Source organism: Scyliorhinus canicula, chromosome 7, assembly GCF_902713615.1.
Source record: "Scyliorhinus canicula chromosome 7, sScyCan1.1, whole genome shotgun sequence".
NCBI lineage: Eukaryota > Metazoa > Chordata > Chondrichthyes > Carcharhiniformes > Scyliorhinidae > Scyliorhinus > Scyliorhinus canicula.
Window position 1 is genome coordinate 39,568,208 of NC_052152.1, and position 14,938 is coordinate 39,583,145.

At 45.4% G+C, this 14,938-nt stretch overlaps 1 protein-coding gene across 1 annotated transcript in view; it reads left to right on the forward strand.

Moving 5' to 3' along the window:
- Positions 1 to 14,938, forward strand: part of zpld1a (zona pellucida-like domain containing 1a) — a 107,832-nt gene that overhangs the window by 41,137 nt on the left and 51,757 nt on the right. The window contains exon 8 of the mRNA XM_038801225.1: positions 1,903 to 2,074. Within this exon, the coding sequence (XP_038657153.1) occupies positions 1,903 to 2,074 (172 nt within the window). The remainder of the gene's footprint in view (positions 1 to 1,902; positions 2,075 to 14,938) is intronic.

Here is a 14,938-nt window from a genome sequence, read left to right on the forward strand (position 1 = left end):
CAGGCAGAACACCAGAAGGGGGCTTCCAACTATAAAACACACGAGGCATCAGCACTCTGCCTCTTTCCACTAATGACAACTGTAGTGACAGTCAGGGTGTACAAATTATTCAACACCTTCTACACGTGGATCAGAGCTAGCCTAGTCTAGATAGTTAGAGTTAGTTTACTAAGCATAGTAGAGAGTCAACCCACAGGCAGCTGTGTGCTTCGTTACTGAAGTTCAATTAATCTTATTGAACCAACTCCTAAGTTTGGTGTATGCTTTATCGTTTCTCTGCATCGTGTTGCAGTCCGTGTTACTCCAGGGTGAATAGATTATCATAGAATTTACAGTGCAGAAGGAGGCCATTCGGCCCATCGAGTCTGCACCGGCTCTTGGAAAGAGCACCCTACCCAAGGTCAACACCTCCACCCTATCCCCATAACCCCACCCAACACTAAGGGCAATTTTGGACACTAAGGGCAATTTATCATGGCCAATCCACCTAACCTGCACATCTTTGGACTGTGGGAGGAAACCGGAGCACCCGGAGGAAACCCACGCACACACGGGGAGGATGTGCAGACTCCGCACAGTGACCCAAGCTGTAATCGATCCTGGGACCCTAGAGCTGTGAAGCAATTATGCTATCCACAATGCTACCGTGCAAAACATATTAACACAATATACTCTAGGCGTGGTCTTACCAAAGTCCTATACCACCGCAGCAAGACTTTCTCACTTTTATACTTGAGCCCCTTTGCAATCCAGACTAACATGTTGTATTATTAGCGTTCCTAATTGTTTGCTGTGCCTACATGGCACCTCCAGTCACACTAATCTCCCTGAACACCAATATTTACGCATTTTTGACCTTTTAAGGAATATTCCGCTTTTTTATTCTTCCTACCAAAGTACATAATTTTACGTTTCCCTACATTAATATCCATCTGTCACTTACTCGCGCACAGAGATAATCTGCCCATATCCTATGGCAGGATTAATACTTTCTTTGCAAAATGCTTTTTATAAGTAGTATTAAAACCATTTTCCCCATCCATAAGGGGGAAATAAGTGATTGTGCCAAATAAAATTCTCCCTTTCACCACTGTCCATCATTTCGGAAGGTTTCAGATGCTCAATGTTGCTTTGTCCACAGCAACATTTTAGGGTGCAACTGGTGATTGACTAAACCCACTATAGTTGTTTTGAGTTTCATGAATTTGCAGAAAGCTTCACCTGGGCATATAATGGAAAATGGGGTTACAGCCCCAATTTTACACCTACATAAAGTGAAGGGATAAAAATTCATACTGGATTAGTAAAGTAAAGTCACCATAGTCCCAGATGACATAGGCTGCTTTTCCCTCTGAGGGGGAGAGCTCACTGGTGGTGATTTAACTTGAGGAGGTGAGGGGCAAAGTTGAGAAGGAGGAGCCTTCTGGGTATGTATTCAATTTCTCAATGCACACTGGAAGTGCAAATTTACAAATCCGACGCCCATAAAAAGCACCTGCCAGTGCCAAAACTAAAGAAAATGTCAAACAATAATATTTTTAGCAATTAATTTAATGGCATATTCCTGCTAATGAAGAAGTTCAATTTCATATGGCATGTTGGCTTGTGTGGTTTCAATTTGGAACCATTTTGGATTGGTTTGGGTTAGTCCAGATCAAACCAAATTAAAATAACAAATATCGATTCCTCACTAATCCAAATGGTAAATACAGGGTTTTGGTTTGCTTGGATCCTCAATATACTCTCAATATACCATTTATCCCTTTACTGTGAGAATAGTGGCCAGTACAGTAACATAGATGATTTGAAAGTTAAACATATTAAATGCTAGCATCGATTGGGGTGTGGTGGGTCAGGTTTTTCACATTTGCTAACTTTGCTGTTTTTTATTGGTGAAACCAGCTGTACCAAGGATCCACAGACGACAGTTATAGAAAATGGCAGGAGTCAGATGGGCAAATTCTCATTTGAAGTTTTCCGTTTTGTGAAACACAAAAACCAGAAGATGTCTCCAGTGTTTTTACACTGTGTAACAAAGCTTTGCAAAGCAGATGACTGTCCCTTCCTGACACCAGTAAGTGCCATTGTTTATATTTATCTTTCTTTGAGACTGCTATGTCAAATTGTGCAGTTTGATCTGAGCTTCTAACCTCATATCCTTTTCCTCAGAAAAATCACAAATTTCCTATCACCATTCATTTTCTTTTTTTTTTAACTTAGAGTATCCAATTCATTTTTTCCAATTAAGGGGCAATTTAGTGTGGCCAATCTACCTACCTGCACATCTTTGGGTTGTGGGGGTGAAACCCACACAAACACGGGGAGAATGTGCAAACTCCACACGGACAGTGACCCAGAGCCGGGATCGAATCTGGGACCTCAGCGCCGTGAGGCAGCTATGCTAACCACTAGGCCACCATGCTGCCCCCTACCGTTCATTTTCTGTCTCCTCGCTTACCCCATCTCCCACCAAGACCTTACCAAGTGCCTTTATTATCACGTCTTAATTGCTCTTGCCAGTCTTACATACTGCACCTTCCCTAGATTTCAGTTTATCCAAAACTCTGCTATCTATATTCTTTCCCACACCAATCATCCTTTCCTAGAATCATAGAATGACAGAATCTAGAATACGAACAGCGCGGGTGGAGACCACTTGACCCATTGTATCCATGTTGGCAAGATCAACACTCAGAGCAACCACAGGGTTTGTAATGATGTACGGAAACGTTGTCTCATAGGACAGCCCATTTAACCATGAACCAATCTTGTGAACGTTTCCTGAATCCCTTGATCTGATTGTGGCCTTAATTCCACCTGTTTGTTCCCCATAACCCTGAACTAACTCAGCCTTGAATGGATTCTATGGCCAAGCCTCCACTGGCCTCTGTGGAAGAGAATTAGGGGAGGCAGTGGTGCAGTGGTTTTATCACTGGACTAGTAATCCAGAGACCCAGGTGAAATTAGAATACAATAAAAATCTGGAATTAAAAGTCTAATGTTGACCAAGAAACCATTGTCGATTGTTGTGAAAATCAATTTGTCTCAATAATGTCCCTTAGGGAAGGAAATCTGCCATCCTTACCTGGTCTGGCCGACATGTGACTCCAGACCCACAGCAATGACTCTTAACTGCCACTACTTTCAAGCACAATTAGGGATGGACAAGAAATGCAGGTCTTGCCAGCGACGCCCACATCCCATGAAAGAATAAAGAAAAAGATTGCAAAGAGTAACAACCTTCTGAGAAAGGATATTTCTCATCATCTTCAACTTAAACAAGACAACCCTTATTTTTCACTGAGTCCCCTAGTTCTAGATTGTCCTAAAAGAGGAAAAATCCTCCCAGCAGCTAAACTGTTTAACCCTTTCAGAATCTTATATGTTTCAATGCGATCATCCCTCATGCTTCCAAACACCAGTAAGTGTAGGCCCAAACTGCTCAACCTTTCCTCATATGGCAAGAAACAATTATATAGGGCTCTGGTAAGTCACACCTGGAGTACTTTGCACAGTTTGCATTTCCTTATCGAAGAAAGGACATACTTGCCTGACCTGAGAGGGAATTCAGGAAGGGTTCATTGGGTTGATTCATTGTTTGGAGGGCTGTCCTATATGGAGAGATTGAATAGAATAGGCCTATATTCTCTGGAGTTTAGGAAAATAGGAAGTGATCTAATTGAAACATGTACAATTCTCAAGGGGTTTGACACAATGGATGCTAAGAAACTATTTTCCCTGGCTGAAGAATCTCGAATTGGGAGTCATAGTTCCAGGATACGGAGTTTAAGAGAGTGATAAGTAGAAATTTCTCCACTGAGAGGATTGACAATCTATAAAATCCTCTACTCCAGAGAGCTGTGGACGTTCAGTAAATGAGCATATTCTCAATGAGGTCAATAGAATCTTGAGCACTCAGGGAATCAAGGAAAATAGTAGGAAAATTGAGCTGACGTAAAAGTTCAACTGTGGCTTTACTGAATGGTGGGGCGTGCTACAGCAGTTGCAAAGTTTAACCGTGTCCCTATTATTTATTTTCTTATGTTCTTAAGAACTTTACTGTCTTCTGTTCATTTAGTTCAGAATGTATGAGATGTCTAACATGAGGTAGGCTTTGGGTTTTGGTGGTGCTTCATGTGCCAGGAAAACACATTTTGAGAAACTAGATGCGGAGGTCAGAAGAGGAGAAAATGTTTGCTTTTTGCCTTCAAATGCACGTGTGATGGAAATGAGAAGAATTTATTTACCCCCAGAGGGTCAATGATCTGTGGAATTCTATCCCCTGGAAAGCAGTGGAAGCAAGGTTGTTAAATAGAAAGCAGGCAGGTTAAAAGAGGTGAGAACGGCTGGATATTTAAGGCTTTTACAGTATTGCTTGTGGGCCAAGAAGATCAAAGAGTATAAAGGAGGTAGGCAGGAAAGTAGGACACGATTCCAAGGCCTTGTCGCACCCGACTTGGTGTCTGTGATGATATGCATAAAACAATTCTGTATATAATATTGTACATGGCCTCCGACCAGCAGGTGGCTGTTTGGCAATGTAAGTCCACCATGGGGCTCTGTGCCTCGAGGCAGTTGGGAGTAAGTCGTGTTGGAGGATAGACATATTTTGCAGTAGCTGTATAATAGTTAGTTAGTGTTAGTATTTTCTTATTTATTTATTCCACTTATCTTCACCACGCAGTTGTTTCAGAATAAATTATTTAAACTAGATGTTCCGCAGTGCATCATTCATATCGGCCAGTCTACAGAACATGACATGGTACCAAGGGTGATGATCAACCAAGAACAAGAAGATTCTCCAAAGATCTGAACAATTAAAGATAACTATGAAGAAAAAGAAGGTACAATCAGAAAACAATTTTTTTCTCCTCACATCATAAACTACTGGCAACTGGTGCTCAATAAAGCTGAAGTAAAACTTCAAAGCCCAGGATGGAAGGCATCACGGCACCTCAACAGCTTTGGATTACCGATAATGTAGACGAGAATTGGTGGGTGTTTAAGCAGCAGTTCAAACTTTATGTTGCAGACCTTGGTCTGCAGGACCAGTCTGAAAAGAGGCGTATTGCGTTGCTGCTCACTGCAGCAGGTCTCCAAGCAATTGAAATTTTCAACACGTTTGGCTTTGAAAGCGAGGCAGATAGCAAGAACTTCAATGAAGCTCACAAGTGATTTGATCGGCATCGCTCTCCTTAAAAAAGTGAGACCTTCGAGCACTACATATTTTGCATGTGCACCCAGAAAGCAGGCAAAGCATTTGATACTTTTCTCACCGACTTGCGGTTGAAGGCGCAGTCGTGTAATTTTTGTACTATCCAGTCATCAATGGTCCGCGATTAGATAGTTTTCGGGATCTCCGAAAATGCTATCCAAATATGTCACGCTAACAAGCTTGCAGCAAAGCAGATCAGCACATTGAATCGCTGGCATTTTGGTGCGAAGGTAGAAGAGGTGGCCGACGCTATTAATGTGGTGACGCAGTCGAATAAAAAACATGGTCCCAGTGCAGGCAGCCATTTTGAGCGGCTGACCTAATCCACCATTTCATGCCAGCAATGTAGCAAATGGCATTTCCTACGATAATGCCCAGCGTTTGGAAAGGTATGCTCCAAATGTGAAAGAACAAATCATTTTGTTAGCCAATGCTTTTCGCATCAAAAAGAGAAACAAATGAAAGCCATCAACGCAGTTGATGAAGTGTGCCTCGAAGACTACACTCGAAGACAGGTAGTCATTGCATGCAAAATGACAATGTTGCAATGTCAATTTCTAGCAACAATGCTGAAACTCAAAAAGATAAATAGACAGTGTCATTAATGATAAATGACACAGTAATTTTTTTAAAAGTATTTTTATTAAGGTTTTGCAGAATTTTTCATAATAAAACAGTAGAAACAATAATAATAAAACAAACTAGAGTGAATATTAACATAGTGTAAAAAGAGAATATAGAATAACAATTAAATAGACATTACCCCACGCGACCCAGACTTAAATGACACAGTAATAACAGTCAATCTCGACACAGGTGAGAAGGCCAACTTCATCAATTTGTCCGATGTCAAAAAGATGTGAATTAAACTGAAAGTAGTAAACAAAACAGTATTGTTAAAAAATTACAATGGAAATGAAATCACGATGCTAGGAGCACACAAGCTCAATGTCAATGTAAAAAACAGAATTTATATGTTGAAATTTTCCATTGTGGCGGCGGAACGTGAATATCTGATAGAAACGTGTGAGGAACTTCAACTAGTTCAGTGGGTTTATAGTGTAGACAGCACTGCAACCAAGGGGAACACGATGCCAGTAATACACACACCAAGACGAGTACCAGTTCCATTAAAAGACAAATTGAAGGCTGAGCTAGAAGAAAAAGACCGTGACAGTTCATTGGGCATTAATGAAGAGGTGATAACAAGTAGCATCAAATCTGTGCAGGAGAAAGATGATTGTGAAAGCTCGAAGATGGAGTGTGCAGAGACTGAAAATGAGATTGCAACAAAAGACAAATTAAGTGAGAACAAATCAGAGGAGAACATCCAGCTGAAAACTGAAGAAATAATCTGCATTTTGGAGGACATTAACCTGTTCAAGATACAGGAACACAAGGGTTTGCAGATCATTCCTAAAGTCACAAACTTGCCTTCGACTTCAAAGCATCCAAGCATCTGCTGACATTCGATGCCTCACCAGTTCATGGACACACAGTACAGCTCTCGAATGCAAGCGCCATGGATCAATCAAACCCCTTAAATCCAGCTAAAGCTCCAGAAACAACTAATTCCGTGGCCAAGACCAGCAGCAAGGATGATGTCAAAGATTCACAGGCAGATCTGAACGTGGACTTTACCAAGTTTGAGGATGCTGACACTAAAGCTAAGAAAAAAGAAAAAAGAACTGGGGCTGCGTTCTCCGTTTCTGCGGCTAAGTACCGGCTCGAACGGAGAATCCGGAGAAGGTTCAGATTTTAAATATAGACGCGAACCCCTCACCGATTCCTATACCGATGAGGGGCTAGCACCGGCACCAACTGGAACTCCCACTTCCCACGCCGAAAACGGCCGGAGAATGGCCAGGTCCCGGGCTGCACATGAGCATGGCTGACTACTTGCAGCAGTCTAGCCGTACAACATGGCGCCGGCCATGCGTGACCCAACCTGTCATCTGCGACCCCACAGCCCACCTCCTGGTCACTCCCCACCAGTACCCCCCGGCCATTGCAGAAGCTACCCTGGCCACCGGCACAGATTCCGGCCGAGTGTGGCAGCACTGGACATAGTCCACAGCTGCCACACCGGGTTCACGATTTGTGGGACGACACATGGTCTACGCTGTCAGGAACTCAGCCCATCGGGGCAGAGCATCGCAGGTGGGCCGACCAATGAGGTGCCAATCCCACTGCGACTGCACGCGGCGTGCATCATGATGACTCCATTTCTGAGGCAGAGCATGGTTGATCGGCGTCAAACCGGCGCCGGCCCCGATTTTGGCATCGGAGCCCATTCTTTGCCTGATTGCCGAACACAATTTTGGCATCATGCAATGGAGAATCCCACCCCTTATCTTTCAAAAAAGAGGGAAGTGCAAAAGAAGAGCCGAGGACACAGTCTATTGGCCGGGTATCAGCCGCAACATTGAAGCAATGGCAAATGCCTGCACACCGTGTAAAGCGTCAGTTACTCGGAAGACCAGAGGAGAAACTGATCTTTCAAAAAAAAATTAAACACAGCCACAAATTGAGCTGCCACTCAGAAAATCAACAAGGCTACGATGTAAACGTGAGAGACTGAATTTGTGATGAACTGCATATAATTAAATGTTGTAAATTATTATGCATATCATATTGGTTAGGAAAAAGAAAGACCTGAATGTAAATAATTACATTATCCAAAGGAAAGGGGATGTGATGATATGCATAAAGTAATTCTGTACATAATACCTCCGACCAGTATACGTCCACCATGCAGTTCTGTGCCTCGAGGCAATTGGGAGTAAGTCATGTGGAGGATAGACGTATTTTGCAGTAGCTCTATAATAGTTAGTTTCTGTTAGTAGTTTGTTATTTATTTGGATACTCTTTGGATATCACAGGTGGAAACTAACTTAGTCAATTGGAGACCTTGGGTATCATCTGACCTGTATGGTCCACCAATTGGACAACACCGGTGGTCCCCGTAATGAAGCCGGACAAAACAGTCCGTTTATGTGGGGATTACAAATTGACGTTAAACACAGCTTTGCAATAGGATCGTTAACCCATGCTGCGCATTGAGGATCTCTATCCGAAGCTTGTGGCTGGGCATTCATTCAGAAAGCTAATATGAGCCACACATATTTTCAGCTCAAGTTGGATCTGGCCTCCCACACATATGTTACCATCAATACGCATAGGAACCTGTATGAGTATACGCGGTTGCCTTTTGGAATGTTCTCTACCTGTGCAATATTTCAGCACCTAATGGAGAGCATCCTGCAAGGGTTTCCGTGTGTGGCGGTATTTTCAAATGAAGCCTCAGAGCAGGAGCACTTGGACAACTTGGAGACAGTGTTGAAAAGGTTTTCTGAGGCTGGTGTCTGCCTACAGCATACATAGATGCATAGATACATAGAAGATAGGAGCAGGAGGAGGCTTTGTGGTCCTTCGAGCCTGCTCCGCCATTTATCACGACCATGGCTGATCATCTAACTCAACAGCCTAATCCTGCTTTCTCCCCATAGTCTTTAATCCCATTCTCCCTAAGTGTTATAGCCGCCTCTTGAATATATTCATGTGAAGGAGGTGGTCTACCTCAGCTATCGGTGTAGTAGTTCTGGAAAATAACCTGGAAGAACAAGTTTCTCAAGTGCCCTGCAGTTAAAAACTGCAGGATATAATTTGCATTTATTTATCCAGGTTTCCTACCCAAGTACCAGCCAGATTTGCTGACTTTGGGCAGAAAAGCTTGCAGCAAAAGGATGAAGCAGAAGAGCAAGCTCCTTCTGGCCCACAAACTGTGCTGTACAGGAATTTACCGTATGAATCCAGCCCTTCTCACCACTTTTTACCTGCCCGCTTTCCTGAGGCTTAGAACAGTGTTTTTCAAAGTGGGGGTCCCAACCTACGATTGGGTTATGGGACGATGTAAAATGGGTTGCCAAAAGGTTTCCAAAAATAATCCCCGAGGATGGCTTGACCTTTTTCCCCATTTTCTCCCTGGATGAATTCTGGCAAAAGTACAGTGTGTGGCCACATGAGCTGATGTAGGGGCCGGTGCCATGGACTTTCTGCCTCCCTGGGTTACTATTATAGTCACTGCCACCGACACAGCCTCCAGCAGCCACTCCTGTTTCTGCAGCAGCTGATCAGCCAAGATAGTCAGCACCTGCACCTACAATTGAAGAGTTTAAAAGAAAAAAATCAATTATCTTTAAATTTATTTCCTGCAGATGCTCCTTCCATCAGTGCTTCACGCTCTTTTTTTTCCAGGCCTCCATCTCCCACCCAAAACCAGCATCCTAGAAACTATAACCTCGGTTGGGCACATTAGTGAAGAGGCTCCTGCGACACTATCTGGTATACACCACACAGTTCGTCCGGTACAGAAGGTGGAATTAAGTGCAGCTGAGGGGCCGGACGGCTGGAGGGCAGGCCAGCCCCAGGAACCAGCTGCCTTCCAGACAGGTCTTGGGTTCTTGGAACATCTGTCCGAGCCACAGTGCAGATGCATTCAGAGATTCAGGGACTACAAGAAGGGATGACGGCGGGCATCCAACACCTGCAGGTGTAGGTGGAGCAGTCCATCCGCGTGTCGGAGCAGGGGGCGGTGCCAGTCATGCGTGCCACCCAGGTCGAAACTGCATGGGTGGCGTCCGCAATGGGGGCGACGTTTTCAGCAATGGATCAGCGTGTCCAAGGACTGGGGCATTCAGTGCAGGTGGTGGCCGAATCCCAGGACAGAGCTGCCCTCTCACAGGCAGCCATGTGCTAGAGCTACCTGTCCATTACCGCGGCCCTCCTCAGCATTGGCCCACAGAGGGAGGTAGCCCAGTCGCTGGCTGATGTGGCACAGACCCACAGGGTGGTAGCAGCATGATGTTGTGCAGTCCCAGACAGAGATGGTCCACGCCCTGTGCTCCATGGCCGTGAGTGTGCAGACTTTGGTCTTTTAAAAAATTTTATTATTGTCACATGTATTAGTATAGAGCGAAATGTATTGTTTCTTGCATGCTGTACAAACAATGCATACCATACATAGGGAAGGAAGGAGAGACTGCAGAATATAATGTTACAGTTATAGCAAGGTGTAGAGAAAAGATCAACTTAATACGAGGTAGGTCCAGTCAAAAGTCTGATGGCAGTAGGGAATAAGCTGTTCTTGAGTCGGTTGGTACATGACCACAAACTTTGGTATCTTTTTCCTGATGGAAGAAGGTGAAAGAGAGTATATCCAGGGTGCGTGGGGTCCTTAATTATGCTGGCTGCCTTTCTGAGGCAGTGGGAATTATAGATAGAGTCAATGGATTGGAGGCTGGTTTTCATGATGGACTGGGCTACATTCACGACCTTTTGTAGTTTCAGCGGTCTTGGGCAGAGCAGGCTCCAAACCAAGCTGTGATACTACCAGAAAGAATGCTTTTTATGGTGCATCTCTGGAAGTTGGTGAGGGTTGTAGCTGACATGCTAAATTTCCTTAGTCTTCTGAGAAAGTAGAGTTGTTGGTGGGCTTTTTTAACTATAGTGTCAGCATGGGGGGACCAGGACAGGCTGTTGGTGATCTGTACACCTAAAAGCTTGAAGCTCTCAACCCTTTCTATTTCGCTCCCATTGATGTAGACAGGGTCATGTTCTCCACAACACTTCCTGAAATCGATGACAATCTCCTTCATTTTGTTGATATTGAGGGAGAGATTATTGTCATCGCACCAGTTCACTCGGGTGTCCCAGGTAGCGTGGTGCTGCCCTGTTCTGCCCCCTCCCACCAAGACATTCAACCTCTCTTGTCAACCATGGTTCCCTCACTTGACCATCTCTTCCCTGCCTGACAGGGACATACATATAAGACACGTAGTACCTGTTCCTTGAACAAGTTCCACATTTCACTTGTGTCCTTCCCTGACAGCCTATGTTCCCAACTTATGCAATTCAATTCCTGTCTGACAGCATTGTATTTACCCTTCCCCCAATTGTAAACCATACCCTGTTGCATGCACCTATCCCTCTCCATTACTAATTGTGGTCACTACCTCCAAAATGCTCGCCAACTAACAAATCTATCACCTGCCCTGGTTCATTACCAAGTACCAAATCCAATATAGCCTCCCCTCTGGTCGGACAATCTACATACTGTGTTAGAAAAGCTTCCTGGACACACTGCACGAACACCAACCCATCCAAACTATTTAATTTAATGAGTTTCCACTCAATGTTTGGGAAGTTGAAGTCACCCATGGCTACTACCCTGTGACTTCTGCACCTTTCCAAAATCTGTTTCCCAATCTGTTCCTCCACATCTCTGCTGCTATTGGGGGTCCTATAGAAAACTCCCAACAACGTGGCTGCTTCTTTCCTATTTCTGACTTCACCCATACGACCTCAGTAGGCAGATCCTCCTCGAACTGCCTTTCTGCAGCTGTTATATTATCTCTAATTAACAATGCCACCCCCCCCCCCCCCCCACCTCTTTTACCATCCTCCCTAATCTTGTTGAAACATCTATAACCAGGAACCTCCAACAACCATTTCTGCCCCTCTTCTATCCAAGTTTCCGTGATGGCCACCACATCGTAGTCCCAAGTACCGATCCATGCCCTAAGTTCACCCACCTTATTCCTGATACTTCTTGCGTTGAAGTATACACACTTCAACCTATCTCCTTGCCTGCAAGTACTCTCCTTTGTCAGTGTTACCTTCCCCACTGCCTCACTACACACTTTGGTGTCCTGAATATCGGCTTCCTTAGTGGCTGGACTACAAATCCGGTTCCCATTCCCCTGCCAAATTAGTTTAAACCCTCCCAAAGAGTACTAGAAAACCTTCCTCCCAGGATATTGGTGCCCCTCTGGTTCAGATGCAACCCGTCCTGCTTGTACAGGTCCCACCTTCCCAGAATGCGCTCCAATTATTTAAATACCTGAAGCCCTCCCTCCTTCACCATTCCTGCAGCCACGTATTCAACTGCACTCTCTCCCTATTCCTAGCCTCGCTATCACATGGCACCGGCAACAAACTAGAGATGACAACTCTGTCTCTCCTGGTCTTTAACTTCCAGCCTAACTCCCTAAACTTGTTTATTACCTCCACACCCCTTTTCCTACCTACGTCGTTGGTAGCAATGTGCACCACGACTTCTGGCTGCTCACCCTCCCGCTTCAGGATCCTGAAGACACGTTCCGAGACATCCCTGGCCCTGGCACCCAGGAGGCAACATACCTTCCGGGAGTTTCGCTCGCGACCACAGAATCTCTTATCTATTCCCCTAACCATTGAATCTCCTATTGCTATTGCTTTTCTATCCTCCCCCCTTCCTTTCTAAACCCCAGAGCCAGACTCAGTGCCAGACACCTGGCCACTAGGGCCTTCCCCCGGTAGGTCATCCCCCCCAATAGCATCCAAAACGGTATACTTGTTTTGAAGGGGAACGGCCACGAGGGATCCCTGCACTGTCTGCCTGTTTGTCGTCTTTCCCCTGACTGTAACCCAGCTACTCTTGTCCAGTACCTTGGGTGTGGCTACCTCCCCATAACTCTTCTCGATAACCCCCTCTGCCTCCCGGATGATCCGAAGTTCATCCAGCTCCAGCTCCAGTTCCCTAACACGGTCCCTGAGGAGCTGGAGTTGGGTGCACTTCCTGCAGGTATAGTCAGCGGGGACACCGGTGGTATCCCTCACCACCCACATCTTCCAGGAGGAGCATGCAACTGCCCTAGCCTCCATCCCCTCTTACCTTACAGAATATAGCTGCCCTGTGGACCAACTGGACCTCCGCCCTCCGACTCTACTCCCAGTCAGCTGCACTCTGTAAACTCCTGGCTCCCTTCTCGCTCTTTGCGGAAATGAAAAGAAAGGAGCACCTTGCTCCCTCCTTACCTAACTCCCTCAGTCACCAAACTCTCACTATAGCACTCAAATGCACCAAGTTCAGCAGTCCCTCAGTCACCAAACTCTCACTATAGCACTCAAATGCACTAAGTTCAGCACTCCCTCAGTCACCAAACTCTCACTATAGAAGTCAAATGCACCAAGTTCAGCATTCCCTCAGTCACCAAACTCTCACTATAGCACTCAAATGCACCAAGTTCAGCACTCCCTCAGTCACCAAACTCTCAGCTTCTTCTAAACCAAACAGCAACTTTTAAGTTAATTTACTAAATAAAAGAAAGACTAAACTTTAGATAAAAATTAACCCTTATACTCCCTCAGTCACCAAACTCTCACTATAGCACTCAAATGCACCATGTTCAGCACTCCAGTGAGGAGGGGAATAGGTGGAATCTCGTTGATGGGGGATCTCCCGGGGATCTCGAGAAAGGGATAGTTTGCTTTGTTCAATGTTTAAACGTTAAGGGAATATCCTTGGCCTCCCCACTCTATTCTCGTGTGTCGTTGATCCTAGTTTAGCTTGAATGAGTAGGTTAAGGCAGTAGTAACTATGTTTAGCCAGGTCAGGTGGAGAGTAGGGGCGGAGGTCACCCTCCCCTGAGAAATGTCCCTTTTTTGGGGCTTCTGGACTATTCTCCTCCTTAAGATTTGGTTCCCCTAGGGTTCCTCCTGTTTGCTGTGGGGCCTGAGTGCGAGTCTGAGTGCTTCAATTCAGTGTTGTCAGTCTTTCTTTAGTTGGAGATTAGGCTGGATGGAGGATGTGGTGGTATGATTTGCATAGCTGTCTGCCATTGGTGCAGAACACCGGCTTACCATTGGCCCTGGTCGGTCATGTGCCTCTCGACCGATTGGTTGAGACCAGTCATGTGACGGCTCTCCAATTGGTCGAGAGGCTGAGTTAACCACGCCTCCATAACGAGGTATAAATAGTCAGAACGCCCGGCGGTCGTCCATTTATTGTAGTCGACCGCAGGGCTAAATTCTAGCTTATTTTTTTATTTTTTATTTTTTTAAATAAATTTAGATTACCCAATTATTTTTTCCAATTAAGGGGCTTTTTAGCATGGCCAATCCACCTACTCTGCACATTTTTGGGTTGTGGGGGCGAAACCCACGCAGACACGGGGAGAATGTGCAAACTCCACACGGACAGTGACCCAGAGCCGGGATCGAACCTGGGACCTCAGCGCCGTGAGGCGGTTGTGCTAACCACTAGGCCACCGTGCTGCCCTTATGTTCTAGCTTATTAAAGCCTAACTTTTGTACAGCAACTCGTCTCACGTGCAATTGATGGCTCATCAATTTAATAAGCTAGATTTTTGAAGATGGAGTTCCGGATCAAGCCAGAATGCCTCCGCATCAGCCCGCAAACTCGGAACGCTGCAGACATTTTTCAACATTGGCTGGCATGTCTCGAAGGATACCTGGAGTCTGCAACCAGCCCCCCCACCATGGCACAGAAGCTTCACATCCTCCACTCCAGCGTGGGCATAGCAGCCTACACGATAATCAAGGAGGAGAAAGATAAACGATGCCGCCATGCTTAAGCTGAATGGACAATTTCTTAAACCAGTCAACAGAGTATTCGCCCGACATCTGCTGGCCACCAGACAACAGCTCCCCGGTGAGTCATTAGACCAATTTTACCAGGCCCTCGCTATCCTGGGGAGGAATTGCTCCTGCCTCCCAGTTTCAGCTACGGAGCACATGGAACTTCTGATCAGAGATGCTTACGTGGCTGGGATGCAGTCCCCCGCTATCCGCCAGCGGATGCTGGAAAAAGACAACCTCAGCTTAACTGAGGCACGGACTCTCTCCACCTCCAGACATAAACGCCCACGCCTATGTCCCCAG